The following is a 20,129-nucleotide window of genomic DNA, read 5'->3' as shown; positions in this document are numbered from 1 at the left end:
AAAAATCATGTAATTTTATAATTATAAATATAATTTATTTTCGTTTTGTTTGTTTAAACATAAATTACTCTTAGATTAAATATAAATTACTCTTAGATTTTTTAATGGAAGAACATGCTTTCTTTTTACAAACTCACTTCAGCAATACATTAAATACAGTACTGGACAAAATAAAATACGCACTATCCGAACTTTCACATTTATGCTATTCTCGCTCCCCAAGTTATCAATAAAATAATCTTTAGTGAGAACTTAAATTAAGAACTTAAGTTATTTTCTCTCTCGTTTCAAGCATTTTTTTCATTATTTCGACAGAACCGTAGGTATAAGGATAGTATTAGACTTTCTTAATCACTACTTTAGAATATTTTATTGATGACTTGGGGAGCGAGAAAAGCATAAATAAGAAAGTTCGGATAGTGCGTATTTTATTTTGTCCAGTACTGTATATGTAGAACATGGACTGTACAAAATAATACATTGATATAATTTAATTAATTAATGCATTTATATCATTTAGTAAAGTTGAAACAGAAGGTATTTTTTTACCGTCTTGAATATTAAAGAAAAACATTTGTATAAAAACCCATACCGAAAAACACTGTGGAGGGTATTGAATATTTAATACATAAACGAGCTTTAAATAAAAAATAATGCAGTCCAAATAAGTATCTAATTTAAACATAATATTGTCCAAGGACACATAAAAATTATTATAATGAAATCTCTCACCAACAACAATTATTAGGGGCTGAAGTTTTGTTTTCGATTTTAAACATTCCTCCCTTTTTATTTTTAGCATAGGTTCGACCTGGCCTGCACATTCCACTTCCAGAGTGAAAGATGATTTTGAATCTTCAATTGTAAATTTCTTCAATTTACCATTAAACTGCTGCGATGATGGAGGCAACACTCCATGTAACAGAGTTGCATAGCCAATATTGACGTTATCTGAAAATAAATTAATACGTCATAAGTAAAAAATAATTAAAAAATTAAAATAAAACAGAATTTAAAAAAAAAGAGTTTAAATAAAAACAAGGTTCTACCTATGTCAAGGTCGTCAATATTCTCCCTGAATTCATTGAGGAATGATTTAAGAGCGCTGCACTTGATCCTCGCTGTGAACAATTCTAGGGCTATTTTCGAAAATTGTTCCCATTTGGTGAAGTCGAGCCCATTATTCGGTTTTATAAAATTGTAATCCATGGCAATCTGTTAATAGACAGAATAAAACATACTATTATGTAGAAGATTATAGATATTGTGTACATCAATGTAATTAATTAAAGTTGAAGAAATTTTTTAGTGATATAAAATATATACACAGTTTATATAACTGAAAATACTCTTTTATCCTAATTTAATTGGCTTATATCAAAAATGGTTACATCAGAAAGCGTCGAGCGCTTTAACAAAATGCGCTCTACGCTTTTTGATCTTATAAAAACCTATTAAAAACGAATGTTCTTACCAGTTCTGGCGCTCGTGAATATTTGTAAAGCGGCCACTCCTGAAGGACTGTCTGGAGGTCAATGTCAGAGCTTTGGGAAATCATATCCCTCCTGAATGGCATAGTTTGTTTCCATTGTTTAGTAACTTTTTCCCAGTCCCGGTTTTGTTTCAGCTCGTCGCACACCCTTTGCATCTCGGTTTCTGTAGGAAACATTTTTACGACCTCTGCCATGTACGACCCCTAAATGTCTTTTGTATGAAGATAATCCATTAAATATTTGTTGACATGATTTGTCAAAGCATTTCAAATTGCTTTTTTTATCACAACCATGTAGAATTTTCAAATGCATGAATAATTTTTTTAAGCAATTAAATTCTTCTGAGCAGATAACGCAATGCATTTTCAACTTGTTGACTGTAATAAGAATAAGAATTGTTTTTTTTTTATTTCGGAACTAAATCTATTAAGTATTTTAATTTCAAAAAGAATTATCTAAGTCATTTAATAGTAGTGATGGAAACTATCGAATGATTTGAACTATCGATAGTTAGTAACTGAATGATTTGAACTATCGGATAGTTCATTCATCCATTCATTCATTTATTCATTCGGATAAAAACTATCAAATAAACTATCACATAAAAAAAATCATTCGAATGAAAAAACTATCGTTGAAGAAAACTATTCAAATGAAAAAACTATCGTTTGAAAAAACTATTCAAATGAAAAAACTATCGTTTGAAAAAACTATTCGAATGAAAAAACTATCGTTTAAGAAAACTATTCAAATGAAAAAACTATCGTTTAAGAAAACTATTCAAATGAAAAAACTATCGTTTGAAAAAACTATTCAAATGAAAAAACTATCGTTTGAAAACACTATTCGAATGAAAAAACTATTCGAATGAAAAAACTATCGTTTGAAAACACTATTCGAATGAAAAAACTATCGTTTAAGAAAACTATTCAAATGAAAAAACTATCGTTTGAAAACACTATTCGAATGAAAAAACTATTCAAATGAAAAAACTATCGTTTGAAAACACTATTCGAATGAAAAAACTATTCAAATGAAAAAACTATCGTTTGAAAACACTATTCGAATGAAAAAACTATCGTTTAAGAAAACTATTCAAATGAAAAAACTATCGTTTGAAAAAACTATTCAAATGAAAAAACTATCGTTTGAAAAACTATTCAAATGAAAAAACTACCGTTTGAAAAAACTATTCGAATGAAAAAACTATCGTTTGAAAAAACTATTCGAATGAAAAAACTATTCGAATGAAAAAACTATTCGAATGAAAAAACTATCGTTTGAAAACACTATTCGAATGAAAAAACTATCGTTTAAGAAAACTATTCAAATGAAAAAAACTATCGTTTAAGAAAACTATTCAAATGAAAAAACTATCGTTTAAGGAAACTATTCAAATGAAAAAAACTATCGTTTGAAAAAACTATTCAAATGAAAAAACTATCGTTTGAAAAACTATTCAAATGAAAAAACTACCGTTTGAAAAAACTATTCGAATGAAAAAACTATCGTTTGAAAAAACTATTCGAATGAAAAAACTATTCGAACGAAAAAACTATTCGAATGAAAAAACTATCGTTTGAAAACACTATTCGAATGAAAAAACTATCGTTTAAGAAAACTATTCAAATGAAAAAAACTATCGTTTAAGAAAACTATTCAAATGAAAAAACTATCGTTTGAAAAAACTATTCAAATGAAAAAACTATCGTTTGAAAAACTATTCAAATAAAAAAACTACCGTTTGAAAAACTATTCGAATGAAAAAACTATCGTTTGAAAAAACTATTCAAATGAAAAAACTATCGTTTGAAAAACTATTCAAATGAAAAAACTATCATTTGAAAAAACTATTCGAATGAAAAAACTATCGTTTGAAAAAACTATTCGAATGAAAAAACTATTCGAACGAAAAAACTATTCGAATGAAAAAACTATCGAATAAAAAAATATCAATTAAAAAAATTATTCGAATGAAAATATAATAACTAAATAAATGAATGAATGAATTATTTATCGAATGAATGAATATTTTAAATTTATATTTTAAATTCATAGTTTTTCTTTTTATTGGATAGTTCCCATCACTATTTAATAGTTCGGGGCCAATTGAAAAATTATTATAGCTCATAGAAAAAAAGTAGAATAATCCTTAGATCAAGAATAAGAATGATTTGAAGAACTGAAATGTTTAATTCAAAATGATAAAGTTTTCAAACTTGACTCAGTAGCTGCCGAGTAGAAGTGAGAAAGTTTCTTACTTTAAAATTGTTTCAAATCAAACTTTGTAATTTTTAATTATACAACAAAATCGATTGCGATTAAAGTTAAAGATAAAATTGTAGATTGCAAATTTAACTAAGTTTTGTTACAAATTTAGATATGAAATTCAAAAAATTGTGTTTAATGGGGTTGGATTTTGTTAAGCTGCAAAGCAATCAGCTAACAAAACTTAAAAAAGCAATAAAAACTTTCTGTGGACATATTCTTCTATATCGCTAGTACTTAAATACCTAATCATTGATTGAAAATCATACCCTTTGACTCCTGACCAATCTTGTTGAAGTTTTTTCACGTTTCTTCTATCAGCTTTGTTTTGGGTCTTATTTTGCGTGAAGGAATGGTGATTTTTAAATTGTTGATCGGCTTTAATGAGTCTATATGAAAGTATAGAGACAAAATTTTATTAGAGTTAAGAAAAAAATAAGTATTTTAAAATTGAACAAAATGAACCACGTAAGTAAGTAACTGGGTCAAATTGGTCTTCGAATTGAGTTCATGTAAAATGAATTTGGACTTTGTGAAGCTGCTGAGTTATCAGCTCCCAAAAGTAAAAAAAAAAAAACAATTAAAACTTTTCGATGGACCAATTCTTATATCTTTCAGCTGGGTACAAATGGGTTTTGAGTACTGATCTATTTATTTTTATAGGAATGATTTGCTCTATCTTGATATTTTTGATGCCCAATGATAGAGAATAAAGAGTTTATTGTGCAAAACCCGAAGATTACAACTTTGTGACTTAATCCCTTTGTACCCGGCGGCATAGATATATGACTAGTACATATACTTAAAAATCTAATCATTTATTGAAATTTGAAAATCATACCTTTTTCTTTATCTCCTGACCAATGTTGTTGAAGTTTTTTTCACGTTTCTTCTATCAGCTCTTGTTTTGGGTCTTATTTTACGTCAAGGAATGGTGATTTTTAAATTGTTGATCGGCTTTAATGAGTCTATATGTAAAGTATAGGGAAAAAATTTTAATAGAGTTAAAAAAAAAAAACAAGTATTTTAAAATTGAACAAAATGAACCACGTAAGTAAGTAACTGGGTCAAATTGGTCTTCGAATTGAGTTCATGTAAAATGAGTTTGGACTTTGTGAAGCTGCTGAGTTATCAGCTCCCAAAAGTAAAAAAAAAAAAAACAATTAAAGCTTTTCGGTGGACAAATTCTTATGACTTTTGCGCTGGGTACAAAGGGGTTTTCAGTACAGATCGGTTTATTTTTATAGAAATGATTTGCTCTAGCTTTATGTTTTTGATGCGCAATGAAAGAGAATAAAGTGTTTATTGTTGAAAACCCGAAGATTACAACTTTTTGACTTAATCACTCTGTACCCGGCGGCATAGATATACATATATAGGGCTAGTACTTAAAAATCTAATCATTGATTGAAATCATACCTATTTCTTTGACTCCTGACCAATCTTGTTTTCGTTTTTTCACGTTTCTTTAATGAGTCTATATGTAAGAAAAACAATTTTAATAGATAAGAAAAAATTAAGTATTTTAAAATTGAACAAAATGAAGCCAGAAACTCATTGAATTCAAACATATAAGTATATAGATTCAAAATTCAGAGCAAATACTTTCTATGGGCATAAAATTATAAATGCCTGGTACTTAAATGGCAAAATAATGATATGTAATTATGTACAAAGCATACCTTTTGTTCCAATTTTCAAGCGTTGCCTCTTGATTTTTTGGTTAGTTTTTTTTTTTTTTTCGATTTCGTTTTATTTAAAAAAGGTATAATCATGCCGTCTGCCGCGCTGCTTTAATGCAATATTCATAGTTATAATTTTTAAATCACAGAATTATCTTTATGGACAGAAGCAAAGATCAAATAAAAAAGGAAACTTGCCCAAAATAAAACTTATTTTGTAAGATAAATTTAATTTAACGGAGTAGTTCACACGATTTGTATTATTAAATAAATAAAAAAGAAATGTTGAATAAGTACTTTACTCCCAGTGAAATAAAAATGCAAATATATAATGATAAAATTGTAAAAAAGATTGTTGCTTTACTTACTTACTTACTTTGATATATTTTCCAAAACGCTTGTTTTAATTAACTGGTTCACAGTATTTATGTCTTCTTTTCTTTGTTTTTCCTTGGTTATTGATATTATAATTCACTTTTTAAAACAATTTTTACACGTTTAATATTTCTTAGCACTAAACTGAACTGCACGCCATGAATTTACGAAGAGAATCATGTGCAAGCACGCTTTCTAACGGGATCTGAGAACGAATTTACCTTAGGCCTAAGGCAATTCCAAAAATCTAACACAAAATCACCTTAGGTCCTAGGTAAAAAGCGAAAATTTACCTTAGGACTAAGGCAATTCTAACAAAACTAACACAAAATCACCTTAGTTCTAAGGTGATTTGATGGCGTCACTAAAAAATTAGCTTAGGCCTAAGGTAAATTTAGCTTAGAACCTAGGTAAATTTAGCTTAGATCTAGGTAAATTTATGTTAGATCCTAAGGTAAAATTGGCTTAGGCCTAGGTAAAATTAGCTTGGGTAAAAATTATAACTAATAATTTTGGAGGGAAAACAAGACATGAGCGTATCTTTAAGGGGCATTTTGGGTATAAAGTGAAGAAGAATAAAAGCAAGTGAAGCAGGGTAACAAATGCATATTTTGGTTATTTTCGTTCGTTTATATTTACATTGCGAAAAGTAGGACAAAGGCGTCAAATAGTCAACTAATAATGTAAATTACTTTTAATTAACAGATAAATGAATTTAATAGTTTAAGGTGAATTTACCTTAGATCCATAAGTAAAATTAGGTTAGGCCTAGGCAAAATTACCTAAGGCCTTGGTAAACTTAGCTTAGGCCTTGGTAAAATTAGCTTAGGCCTTGGTAAAATTAGCTTAGGCTTAGGTAAAATTTGATTTGGTAAAAGTTATAATAGAATAATAGTGGCGGGAAATTCAGACACGGGCGCATCCTTAAGGGGTATTTGGGGCAATAATTGAAAAAAGTAAATCATTATAATCATTTTACATTTTTACTGCATTTGTCACATAAATCTTATTTCTGACAATCAATTTTTCAATACATGTATTCTTGATTTTTGTTTTGGTTTTCTTTATTATTCATAAAGCTTACGCGACTTTTAACTAGAACTATTATTTGACTTTGTTAAAATTAGAGTGAACAAAATTTCTCAAAAATTATATTTTCAAGTTTTCCTAGTTACATTTTGGTGATCCCAAACATCTGATTTGATGAATATTATGGAATATTATACAATTTTCGTATTTATTTAAAACACATTATTTATTACCAAAAAGCACACATTATGCGCTGTTTCATTTAGTTATGTCTCTATCGTTCCAAAGCTTGAGTCACTCTAAAATCTATGAACCATTCATTAATTCAATGTTTGTGAGATGTTTTATTTTTCAAAAGTCGCTATAACTTCTAAACGAAAGCGAAAATCAAAAAAACTTATTTAATATATTCTGTCGGAAATCAAAAAATCTACAACTTTTATATCTGACAATTTTTCAAAAAAAGCAAAAATAGAAAAGATATGACGAAAAAAGAAAAAATTTCATGTCTTTTTGTTTGCGAGATAGAAAATAGAAAAGATATGACGAAAAAAGTAAAAATTTCATGTCTTTTTGTTTGAGAGATGTTTTTTTTTCACAAAAGTCGCTATAACTTCTAAACGAAAGCGAAAATCAAAAAAACTTATTTAATATATTCTGTCGGAAATCAAAAAATCTACAACTTTTATATCTGACAATTTTTCAAAAAAAGCAAAAATAGAAAAGATATGACGAAAAAAGTAAAAAATTCATGTCTTTGTTTGAGATGTTTTTTTTTCACAAAAGTCGCTATAACTTCTAAACGAAAGCGAAAATCAAAAAAAACTTATTTAATATATTCTGTCGGAAATCAAAAAATCTACAACTTTTATATCTGACAATTTTTCAAAAAAAGCAAAAATAGAAAAGATATGACGAAAAAAGAAAAAATTTCATGTCTTTTTGTTTGCGAGATAGAAAATAGAAAAGATATGACGAAAAAAGAAAAAAATTTCATGTCTTTTTGTTTGAGAGATGTTTTTTTTCACAAAAGTCGCTATAACTTCAAAACGAAAGCGAAAATCAAAAAAGCTTACCTATTTAATATATTCTGTCGGAAATCAAAAAATCTACAACTTTTATATCTGACAATTTTTCAAAAAAGCAAAAATAGAAAAGATATGACGAAAAAAGTAAAAATTTCATGTCGTTTTGTTTGAGATGTTTTTTTTTCACAAAAGTCGCTATAACTTCTAAACGAAAGCGAAAATCAAAAAAAACTTATTTAATATATTCTGTCGGAAATCAAAAAATCTACAACTTTTATATCTGACAATTTTTCAAAAAAAGCAAAAATAGAAAAGATATGACGAAAAAAGAAAAAATTTCATGTCTTTTTGTTTGCGAGATAGAAAATAGAAAAGATATGACGAAAAAAGAAAAAATTTCATGTCTTTTTGTTTGAGAGATGTTTTTTTTCACAAAAGTCGCTATAACTTCAAAACGAAAGCGAAAATCAAAAAAGCTTACCTATTTAATATATTCTGTCGGAAATCAAAAAATCTACAACTTTTATATCTGACAATTTTTCAAAAAAGCAAAAATAGAAAAGATATGACAAAAAAAGCAAAATTTCATGTCTTTTTGTTTGAGAGATGTTTTTTTTCACAAAAGTCGCTATAACTTCAAAACGAAAGCGAAAATCAAAAAAGCTTATTTAATATATTCTGTCGGAAATCAAAAAATCTACAACTTTTATATCTGACAATTTTTCAAAAAAGCAAAAATAGAAAAGATATGACAAAAAAAGCAAAATTTCATGTCTTTTTGTTTGAGAGATGTTTTTTTTCACAAAAGTCGCTATAACTTCAAAACGAAAGCGAAAATCAAAAAAGCTTATTTAATATATTCTGTCGGAAATCAAAAAATCTACAACTTTTATATCTGACAATTTTTCAAAAAAGCAAAAATAGAAAAGATATGACGAAAAAAGCAAAATTTCATGTCTTTTTGTTTGAGAGATGTTTTTTTTCACAAAAGTCGCTATAACTTCTAAACGAAAGCGAAAATCAAAAAATTTTATTTAATATATTCTGTCGGAAATCAAAAAATCTACAACTTTTATATCTGACAATTTTTCAAAAAAAGCAAAAATAGAAAAGATATGACGAAAAAAGTAAAAATTTCATGTCGTTTTGTTTGAGAGATGTTTTTTTTTCACAAAAGTCGCTATAACTTCTAAACGAAAGCGAAAATCAAAAAAACTTATTTAATATATTCTGTCGGAAATCAAAAAATCTACAACTTTTATATCTGACAATTTTTCAAAAAAAGCAAAAATAGAAAAGATATGACGAAAAAAGCAAAATTTCATGTCTTTTTTTTTGAGAGATGTTTTTTTTCACAAAAGTCGCTATAACTTCAAAACGAAAGCGAAAATCAAAAAAGCTTATTTAATATATTCTGTCGGAAATCAAAAAATCTACAACTTTTATATCTGACAATTTTTCAAAAAAGCAAAAATAGAAAAGATATGACAAAAAAAGCAAAATTTCATGTCTTTTTGTTTGAGAGATGTTTTTTTTCACAAAAGTCGCTATAACTTCAAAACGAAAGCGAAAATCAAAAAAGCTTATTTAATATATTCTGTCGGAAATCAAAAAATCTACAACTTTTATATCTGACAATTTTTCAAAAAAGCAAAAATAGAAAAGATATGACGAAAAAAGCAAAATTTCATGTCTTTTTGTTTGAGAGATGTTTTTTTTCACAAAAGTCGCTATAACTTCTAAACGAAAGCGAAAATCAAAAAATTTTATTTAATATATTCTGTCGGAAATCAAAAAATCTACAACTTTTATATCTGACAATTTTTCAAAAAAAGCAAAAATAGAAAAGATATGACGAAAAAAGTAAAAATTTCATGTCGTTTTGTTTGAGAGATGTTTTTTTTTCACAAAAGTCGCTATAACTTCTAAACGAAAGCGAAAATCAAAAAAACTTATTTAATATATTCTGTCGGAAATCAAAAAATCTACAACTTTTATATCTGACAATTTTTCAAAAAAAGCAAAAATAGAAAAGATATGACGAAAAAAGCAAAATTTCATGTCTTTTTGTTTGCGAGATGTTTTTCAAAAAAACTTATTTAATATATTCTGTCGGAAATTAAAATACAAATGTGTAACTATATATTTATTTGATTTATTCATATCAAACAAATTATTTATTTAAAGAAAAATTTGTATTTCTAAATAATTTAATTAATTACAGACATTTATTTATTTTCGCACTTTTGGAGGGAAAATTGCCTTAGTTCTAGGTAAAATTAGCTTAGGCCTAAGGTAACCAAGAAATTTTGAAATTTTTGCCGGGAAAATTACGTTAGGCCTAGGTAAAATTTGCTTAGGCCCTAGGTTAAAAATTCTTTCAATCAAACCATGATGGCCGATCAACAACAATAACGAAATTTCGTTGAAAGTGAAAAAAAAAAACATTTTTTGATAATTATTAAAAAACGAAAAAAATATGTGTTTTCGTTTTTTTTTTATGGTATACATGCCTATACAAAGGAAAAAAAAAAACACAAATTTATTATTGTTTTTCAATAATCGTTTTAGTCATTGAAGTGTTTTCTTTTTTTTTTTTAATTGAAGAAAAAAGGAAAACATTTCATTCTTTTTGGCGCAAAAAGCAATTTTCCCAAAAAAAAAATTAGCTTAGGCCTAAGGTAATATTACCTTAGTTCTAGGTAAAATTAGCTTAGGCCTAAGGTAACCAAGAAATTTTGAAATTTTTGCCGGGAAAATTACGTTAGGCCTAGGTAAAATTTGCTTAGGCCCTAGGTAAAAAATTCTTTCAATCAAACCATGATGGCCGATCAACAACAATAACGAAATTTCGTTGAAAGTGAAAAAAAAAACATTTTTTGATAATTATTAAAAAACGAACAAAATATGTGTGTTTTCGTTTTTTTTTATGGTATACATGCCTATACAAAGGAAAAAAAAAAAAAACACAAATTTATTATTGTTTTTCAATAATCGTTTTAGTCATTGAAGTGTTTTCTTTTTTTTTTAATTGAAGATAAAAGGAAAACATTTCATTCTTTTTGGCGCAAAAAGCAATTTTCCCAAAAAAAAAAACTAGCTTAGGCCTAAGGTAATATTACCTTAGTTCTAGGTAAAAGTGTAACATAAATTGCCTTAGTCCTAGGCAAAATTGTGTTAGAAAAATAACATTTGCAAAAAATATTCCCCAAAAAAAAATTAGCTTAGGCCTAAGGTAATATTATCTTAGTCATAGGTAAAAGTCTAACATAAATTGCCTTAGTCCTAGGCAAAATTGTGTTAGGAAAATAACATTTGAAAAAAATTTTCCCCAAAAAAAAAATTAGCTTAGGCCTAAGGTAAAATTACCTTAGTCCTAGGTAAAAGTCTAACATAAATTGCCTTAGTCCTAGGCAAAATTGTGTTAGGAAAATAACATTTGAAAAAAATTTTCCCCAAAAAAAAAATTAGCTTAGGCCTAAGGTAAAATTACCTTAGTCCTAGGTAAAAGTCTAACATAAATTGCCTTAGTCCTAGGCAAAATTGTGTTAGGAAAATAACATTTGAAAAAAATGTTCCCCAAAAAAAAAATTAGCTTAGGCCTAAGGTAAAATTACCTTAGTCCTAGGTAAAAGTCTAACATAAATTGCCTTAGTCCTAAGCTAAATTGTGTTAGAAAACTAACATTTGAGGCCCTAGGTAAAATTTTGTTAGGCCTAAGGTAAAATTACCTTAGTTCTAGGTTAAAAAACTAACAAAAATTGCCTTAGTCCTAAGGCAAGTTATGCTCGAAAAATAACATCCATAGAAAAAAATTCACCTTATCTATCTAAGGCAAATTAGCCTATTCTAGGTAAATTTAGCTTAGGATTTTCGAGCATAAATTGCCTTAGAACTAAGGCAAGTTATGCTCGAAAACTAACATTCATAGAAAAAATTTTGCCTTAGGCGTCTAAGGCAATTTTACACCGACTTTTTCTCTGGGTGTAGGAAACAATAATCGAATGGTACTTACTTTCATCTATCTCATCGTTCATCCACTCTTCATCCACTTTTCTTGGAGAGCTTGGTCATGGTGACGCTCGTGGTTGGACTTTGAACAGCTGTAGAAGGATGTCTGGTTTTTGAAGTCCAATAAGTGGTCTTTTTCGATAGGAATTCCAATTGATTCCCTCCATTTTTTCATCATATATTCCAAAATTATTTTGTTTCCGGTTGTTGAAGTGCGGGTGAATGTGTCTCTTTTCATTGTTTTGAGAACATTTACGTTCACGTTTTCATATTTTTGAAAAGATGAAAGAGAATCATAACTATTAGGAGTCAGTTTACAATTTACATATTATCTGACCTATAAAATGCTCGCATAAATGGGCCAAATTCTAGCTAAAAAAAAGTTATTTTAACTTCTCTTTCTCAGCTTTTTTAGCGTTTCCAAATAAAAACACCTCTTATTTTCTTACACAATATTTTTTTATTTATTTCGCGTGATAAGTCTTCGCACTTTTGTTGTTTTTAAACTGTGACTTCGACTACAAGAGAAATGCACACAAGAAACGAAAGTAAAGTTTGCTCTGTTTGCATTTTTTCGTTAGTCTACGTTTTTTTTTTCGTTGGCACGTATTTATTTTCACAAATCAAATCCTTTGTCTCATCCAACGCATATGTAAGTGTACATGACCATTTTGATAATAATTGTCACAGATTTTTTTCAAAACTTTCGCCTATCCAAAGAAGCGTTCGTTTTAGTATTAGAAACTATTAATTTAAACAACGGCCGCCGTTCAACATACATTCCGCCTACATCTTGTATTAAAAAACGAATAGTTTTTCGATACACATATTAAAATAATTTACTCTTACATTATGGTTATTTGTAGAAATTAATCATTAATATTTTTTTTGTTAGTGGAGTTTGCAAATTAATCGGTGATTGGAATAAATTAATAAACGCTTTAAAAAAATCAAATATTGAATCCAAAAGCGAATAAATTCTCCAAAAACGAGACCTATTTAGCTATCGTTTATTTATTGACTATTATTGACGATTATTGAGAAAAAAAAAAAAAACAATTTCAATTTCTGGAATCGAACCTCGGACACCCGAGTAAGAAGCAACTAATAAATCACCTAGACTAATACGACTTCTAAGGATACGAAAACTTTTATTTATATAAACTATTTAGGAAATATTGAATCAGAATTGACTTAAAATAGCTTTAAAGATTCTCAAACTGTAAAACGATTATCGTTTTCAAAATTACGGAATTACCCTCCAGATGTATTTTTTCATAGGCCGATGTAATATTTCATTAGTCTATGAATAATTTTCATAAGCCAATTCTTTATTTTCATAAAATGATGAAAATTTTCGTCAGTTTCATAAGTTAATGAATTTTTTCGTTACTTAATTAAAATTTTGATAAAGCAAGGAACAAATTCTTATTTTTATTCTTTAAAATGAGTACGAAATTTTTCGTTAAGTGATGAATCTTTTCATTGAAATGGATTTTTGGGCTCAATAAGGGGAGAAAAACTGTATGAAACATTTTCATTAAGTGATGAAGGTTTTCATATTACGAAAAATTACATATTTTCGTTGAGCCAACGAAAATGTAGTGTATGAAACAATTTTCGTATTTTTACGAAAGTTATTATTTTCAGTGTAGAAAAGGAAGATTACAACCTATCTTAATGCAAACATCACCTAATAAGATAGGTAAGTGGGAGTGTTGCTTTTAAATAGTAAAATACTAAAAACTTCTAGGAATTAAAGACTACAAATAAGCTTTATCATATTCATGCACAATTAGTTAAACACTATGATATTCTTGTTTTCTTTATACCTTTTTAAGTGGAAAAGGTTTTAATTCAACTTGATCATTAATTTAATACACAAACAAACAATAGAATCACATATTATTCCATTTATTCATTTTAAACACGTCCTGTTAAAACTAAAAATTGATGTCAAAAAACTCCATCGCACAAACTAAACACACTTTAATTAGAAACTATAATTAATTTAATACGCCAATCAAACTCCTAAGGCATCAGCATCTCATTGTCGTTTACCATTGTTTTAACAACCAAAAGCAAATAATATACAATAACCATTATCATAATCATCAGAGAATTCAACATAAAACGTTCCTATATAATATTTCCAGGGAAATGGCATCGCTTCATACAAAACACACAATCGACCGACGCACGACGCATGACGGCAACGACAAACGGTGATGATTTTAATATACGACAATTTAATCTTTAGAAGCTTATTAAAATAAAATATAAACTCTTTGTCTAAAATATAATATTAATGTGGGGCCCGAGTCGGGTCTCTTTTATATGAGTCTCATTCTCATCAAGCTTTTGTTCATAAAATATATTTTCTTTTTAATCTTTCAGGCAGCAAAAGCTTCGGTTGTGTTTGTGTCAAATAATAATACAAAATTAAATTTGATATTCACGTGAATAAATATTTGGGCGGCACGGAAGGTTTATCACCAAAAGGACCTGAGATTAAAAATAAAAAAAAAAATTCAATATGTTTTCATTACAAGGACATTCCTTTTCATTTTCTATAGTAATATGGGAGTGAAGGGATATGTATCTACATCCTGTCACATCAATGTCACAAAATCGAAACTACACCTGAAAACTTTCATGTCCTTTAGGGGTAACCTAGTTGTACAGCTTTGCTTGTTTTTTTTTTTATGGATATTTTGTGCATGCAATTCATTAGCATGCAAATTTGAAAACACATTCCATCAGAAGGTGACCCAAAACTGGACCAAACCATCATCCAGACAGTAGAAACTCGTATACGTGTCGTCGATTGTTATGGTCACACAAACACACACACAACCGAACAACGTTTGTTAAAGGCCAAATGGTTCCAACTAGCAAGTTAAATTGGCATGTCGCCAGATAAGCATGATGAATTTGTTTTCACACCAGGCTCTAGCGTGTGATGAAACATTGCATATCGCATCTCCTCGGCTGGAGAAAAAGGATTGTTATTGTCCTTTAGGTTCACACCTTTTAGGCTGCCTCTAACAGGTGTTATAAAAGGACATTTAGATGGTTTATAGTCGTTTCCTCAAGCCAATAATTTTGTTAGCATGTTTTGTCAAGCTATTTGTTTAAGGAATAAGGAGGTAATATCCTTTTTAGCGGTTTTTAACTTGATAAGTTTCTAATTTTTTGAATCCTTACACATTTCGATAAATTTATTACCTTGATCTTCAAAATCCTCGTTTAGCATGAATCTCAATTTGCATTTTACACAAAATGTAAGGTACTTTTTCTTCTTTAACTTGACGACATGGAAGAGTGTAGCTTTACGCTGTTCTGTAATATTTTCGGTGCCAGGATTCCTCCTCCAAAAAAAAAAACTAATTTAAAAAAAAAAACGAAATTGGAGAAATGTTAATAGTCCAAGATCCCAGGGCCGCCAGACATTACTTATTTTCTCAAGAAAAAAATGTATGGAATTACGTAGTGCTAGGACATACTATTAGTGAATGGATACTGGCTATCTTGTGCCGACGGCCATTTTACCACTAACAGGTGCTAAAGGTACGAAAAATACGTTGTTAGATTTCTTATTTTCTCAAGGCTGATTTTTATATATGATACTCAGGGAACTAATACATTAATTTTTGTAAGCTGCCAGACCCGTCGGATGGGCCTAACACCTTGCCAGACACGCATTTTAGTATACGGGAAAGTTAGATTTTGTTATATGGAGGTCTGGGAAAAAATTTATAACACATTTTGACTTCAGGACTCGAAAGAGTATCAAGACACGAGTCGAAAACCACATTTTGAACAATCGCATCTAGAGTCATTTGGCCGCCATTTTGTTTTTTTAATAAAAATTTCAATTTTTCACATAACTCATGTATTTTTGAATCTACAGAAAAAAAATGTATTGCAAACTTGAAGATAATTTAATTTACTACAATATATGTTAAATTACTTTTTTCGATTATACCTTCGGTTTAAGAGTTAGGGTGGTTTTTTTTTTGAAACCATATTTTCGTCATATCTCATTTATTTGAGCTTTTTTGAAAATTAACTTGAAGTAAAAGTTGTAGATCTTTTTATAACCTTCAATTATTACATTGACGGTTTTTCGATTTGACAGTCCGTTTTTGATCTGTAGGAAAAAAACTTCAAAAAGGTTGCAATTTTTTAATATAGGAAAAATGTTCTAGTACAGGGTAATTTGCATTAGATATAACAACAACCTAGGCGTGTAGGTTGCACTCAGACAAGAACAAAATTGTATAACTAACACTGCCAGACCCATTCCGACAGCCATTTTTTTTGCCAGACACCTTAATGCTTTGAAAAAAAATAGTTTAACTTTACTTATTTTCTCAAGCTTCATTTTTATATATGATACTCAGGGAACTAATTCAATAAATGTTTGTGAGCTGCCAGACCATCGGATGGGCCTGACACCTTGCCAGATACGCACAAATGCTCGCTATGTGTATCAGCGCCAGCGCAGCGTGAGCATGTTTGTAAAGGAGTTTTATAACAAAGCTTCGTTAGATTTGTTATTAATAATCTAATGGGTCTTCCGTAGTATTGAAGTAAAATGTTTATTCTTAATAATACCAATAATTACCACATTATTAAAAATATATACCTACCTACCTTTAAACTCAAAGCTCATAATGATATTGAGGAACAAATCGTTGTTAAGTTAAAAAGTGTTTTTTACTAGATATACATGGTTTCTGAAGTGAGTGAAGAGTTCACCAAAAAAGGAGTTAAGAATTTTGATGCGAGCAACTTACCACCGAGCAAGATTGAGCTTTTGCAGCAGTTTAAACGAACTTGTTATATTGCTAGTATCTGGTGCAATGCTCATATGAAGAAGCCAACTTTATTAAGGCCTCAAAATAATGGCTGGACGTTGGAAGACAATGAATATAATTTTTACTGGTTCGATGGGGACCAACTCCCTAGCTATGTTATGGAATCTCTTCAGGCCGATTCAGGTATTTTAATTACATACATCATGAAATTGTAATCTTTTGATTCTGGCAAGGTGTCAGGCCCATCCGATGGTCTGGCAGCTTACAAACATTTATTGAATTAGTTCCCTGAGTATCATATATAAAAATGAAGCTTGAGAAAATAAGTAAAGTTAAACTATTTTTTTCAAAGCATTAAGGTGTCTGGCAAAAAAAATGGCTGTCGGAATGGGTCTGGCAGTGTTAGTTATACAATTTTGTTCTTGTCTGAGTGCAACCTACACGCCTAGGTTGTTGTTATATCTAATGCAAATTACCCTGTACTAGAACATTTTTCCTATATTAAAAAATTGCAACCTTTTTGAAGTTTTTTTCCTACAGATCAAAAACGGACTGTCAAATCGAAAAACCGTCAATGTAATAATTGAAGGTAATAAAAAGATCTACAACTTTTACTTCAAGTTAATTTTCAAAAAAGCGCAAATAAAAGAGATATGACGAAAATATGGTTTCAAAAAAAAACCACCCTAACTCTTAAACCGAAGGTATAATCGAAAAAAGTAATTTAACATATATTGTAGTAAATTAAATTATCTTCAAGTTTGCAATACATTTTTTTTCTGTAGATTCAAAAATACATGAGTTATGTGAAAAATTGAAATTAAATAAAAAAAAACAAAATGGCGGCCAAATGACTCTAGATGCAATTGTTCAAAATGTGGTTTTCGACTCGTGTCTTGATACTCTTTCGAGTCCTGAAGTCAAAATGTGTTATAAATTTTTTCCCAGACCTCCATATAACAAAATCTAACTTTCCCGTATACTAAAATGCGTGTCTGGCAAGGTGTTAGGCCCATCCGACGGGTCTGGCAGCTTACAAAAATTAATGTATTAGTTCCCTGAGTATCATATATAAAAATCAGCCTTGAGAAAATAAGAAATCTAACAACGTATTTTTCGTACCTTTAGCACCTGTTAGTGGTAAAATGGCCGTCGGCACAAGATAGCCAGTATCCATTCACTAATAGTATGTCCTAGCACTACGTAATTCCATACATTTTTTTCTTGAGAAAATAAGTAATGTCTGGCGGCCCTGGGATCTTGCTCTATAAGCGCTGTAAAAGAAACTTGTGTGTTGAATATCTTCTACAAGGACTCTCTTGGTTTTGGTTTTTGGTCTATATTTTATTTCATGAGTTTTAAGGAACATGCATCATATTTCTGTTATAACAGAAGAAAATCTACATGCACCAACCAACCACTCATATCCACTATATACACACACACATAAACTCTGAATATGATGATATACCTACTTTTATCCTTGAAGCCAAAAAAAAAAAGAAGAAATATAAGGGATTTCTAGGATATATGCAAATGAATGGTAGTTGAAACAGAAAGAGAGAGAGAGAGAGAAATGTGTGAAGAAGAAATTGCATGCATGTAAGTTGGATTTTTTCTTCCTTTTATTTTATTTTCATTTTTTTGTTTGAAGGATTTTGTGTTCTCTGAGGAAGAATAATAGCTGAGCTTGTTGAATGAACACTTCTTATATTATTTACATTCATCTTAAGTTTTCAGAATTTTAATTGGAATAAGCATTTATTTCGGTTTTTCATGAATTGTGTGGGTTATCTTCTGGGGGATTACTACAAAATATCCTCGAAAATTAAGTTAAATGTTTTTTTTGTATTTGGGAAAAATATTTTTTTTTTTTTTTGTAAGTTATTTTAGAAAAGTGAAATGTATACGAAGAAATTTAGAAAATTGCTTAAGCATAATTAGATTAGTTAAAAAAAAAAACGAATTGTTCTCAAAACTTATTTCACGTTTGGACTTTATTGTTATTTTCATGTTGTTTGATTCTGTTAGCACCACGAAAATAAAGACCAATTGAAAAAAAAAATATGTAAAAAAAATAGTGTTCCAAATTTCAAAAGAATCGGTGCATTAGTTTTGAAGTTATGAGGAGCACCGGCTTTGAAAACATTAGTTGTGGGGAGAACGATTTAAAGTTATGAACTCTGGAGTAAAACGTTCGTAAGCGAAGTATTTAAATACCCATAACTTGGTCAATTTGGCTCCAATAGACCTACAATTTGAACACAATATTCTTGAGATATAAAAAAATTTTAATGCAAATAAAAAAAAAAACAAAACTGAGTTTCCCGGGGAAAAAGAATTTTTCAGTTTTTTTTTTTGTTATGTTATTTAGAACTTTAATGGGTTGGGGTCGAAATTCTGTATGTTGCAAAATTCTGTATTCAAAATACTGTATGCCAAAATACTGTATGTCAAAATTCTGTATGTGCAAAATGCTGTAGGAACAAAATTCTGAAAGTCAAAATTCTGTATAGCAAAATTCTGGTTGGTCAAAATACTGTATTTCAAAATTCTGTACATCAAAATTCTGTAAAAATGCTGTAAAAAAATATCGTTTTGATAATGTGATACAGAATTTTGATATACAGTATTTTGCCGTACAGAATTTTACAAAACAGAATTTTGCATGTCAGTATTTTGTTGATACAGTATTTTGAAGTACAGAATTTTGTATTTACAGTATAATGACGTAAAAAATTATGGTATTACAGTATTTTGACCCCACAGAATTTTGTCGTACAGAATTTTGACAAGCAGAATTATGACCCGCTCCCGTCCATGATATTGCAAAATTTTATACAAAATCAATTAAAAAACGTGAACATTTTTTTTTTCTAAATTTTATCTTTAAAACTCAATTTCTCAAAAACTATTTAGTGAAACAACTTAAGTCAAAAAATAAAATAAGGAATAGATTAGGTACTAACTTTAATATAGCACAGGATTGTACATGCATTTTATGATTTTTTATATTTTTTTTTTCTCCCGGCTAATCAGGAGGTAAGTAGGTAAGCACTTAAGTGGCTTTTACTGTAACAAGAAAATGAAAATTTTTCCTTCCGAATAACTTTTTTGTCATTTGGTACCTATTTGATGTGGAAAATGTGCCAAAATATTTTTGGCCAGGTTTTAGACCAAAATACCGCACTGTGCGTCGTTAAAATTCGCTGCTTGTCAGTCAGTTGTCATTTTATTTCTAACTGTTATTGCTGAATTTTTTTGCCAATTCGTCCCTTGTACCCCCCCAGAAAAAAAATCCTGGATCCGCCCCTGTTTACTAAATTTTTTGTTATTTTTTTGTATATTAATGACAGGAATAGAAAAAAAGTTATAAGTACCTAAGCAAATTGAACAATTTTTAAGTTATTTCCTTAGCAT

General features: G+C 28.9%; 1 protein-coding gene across 2 annotated transcripts; it reads right to left on the bottom strand.

Moving 5' to 3' along the window:
* Window positions 1-331: 331 nt before the first annotated feature.
* Window positions 332-5,015, bottom strand: LOC129914518 (uncharacterized). 2 transcript variants are annotated; one of them, XM_055993826.1, is made up of 5 exons: window positions 4,603-5,015; window positions 4,031-4,150; window positions 1,475-1,870; window positions 1,050-1,215; window positions 332-951 (listed from the first exon to the last, which is right to left on the bottom strand). In XM_055993826.1, the coding sequence occupies exons 3-5, from the start codon at window positions 1,685-1,687 to the stop codon at window positions 491-493; spliced, it is 840 nt and encodes a 279-aa protein (XP_055849801.1). In that variant the 5' UTR covers window positions 1,688-1,870; window positions 4,031-4,150; window positions 4,603-5,015; the 3' UTR covers window positions 332-490. The 2 variants fall into 2 exon arrangements, with proteins under 2 accessions (XP_055849801.1, XP_055849793.1); XM_055993818.1 differs by having other exon boundaries at window positions 4,031-5,015.
* Window positions 5,016-20,129: the final 15,114 nt, after the last annotated feature.

Source organism: Episyrphus balteatus, chromosome 1, assembly GCF_945859705.1.
Source record: "Episyrphus balteatus chromosome 1, idEpiBalt1.1, whole genome shotgun sequence".
Classification (NCBI taxonomy): domain Eukaryota; kingdom Metazoa; phylum Arthropoda; class Insecta; order Diptera; family Syrphidae; genus Episyrphus; species Episyrphus balteatus.
This window is presented reverse-complemented; position numbering and strand designations above follow the sequence as displayed.

What these genes read in the sequence shown, in the direction of transcription:
- LOC129914518 (XM_055993818.1), bottom strand. Translation starts at nt 1,687, where the DNA reads ATGGCAGAGGTCGTAAAAATGTTTCCTACAGAAACCGAGATGCAAAGG. An exon ending in ATTCACGAGCGCCAGAACTG is followed by an intron (nt 1,216 to 1,474) that starts GTAAGAACATTC and finishes GTCTATTAACAG; the next exon opens with ATTGCCATGGATTACAATTT. An exon ending in TATTGACGACCTTGACATAG is followed by an intron (nt 952 to 1,049) that starts GTAGAACCTTGT and finishes ATTTATTTTCAG; the next exon opens with ATAACGTCAATATTGGCTAT.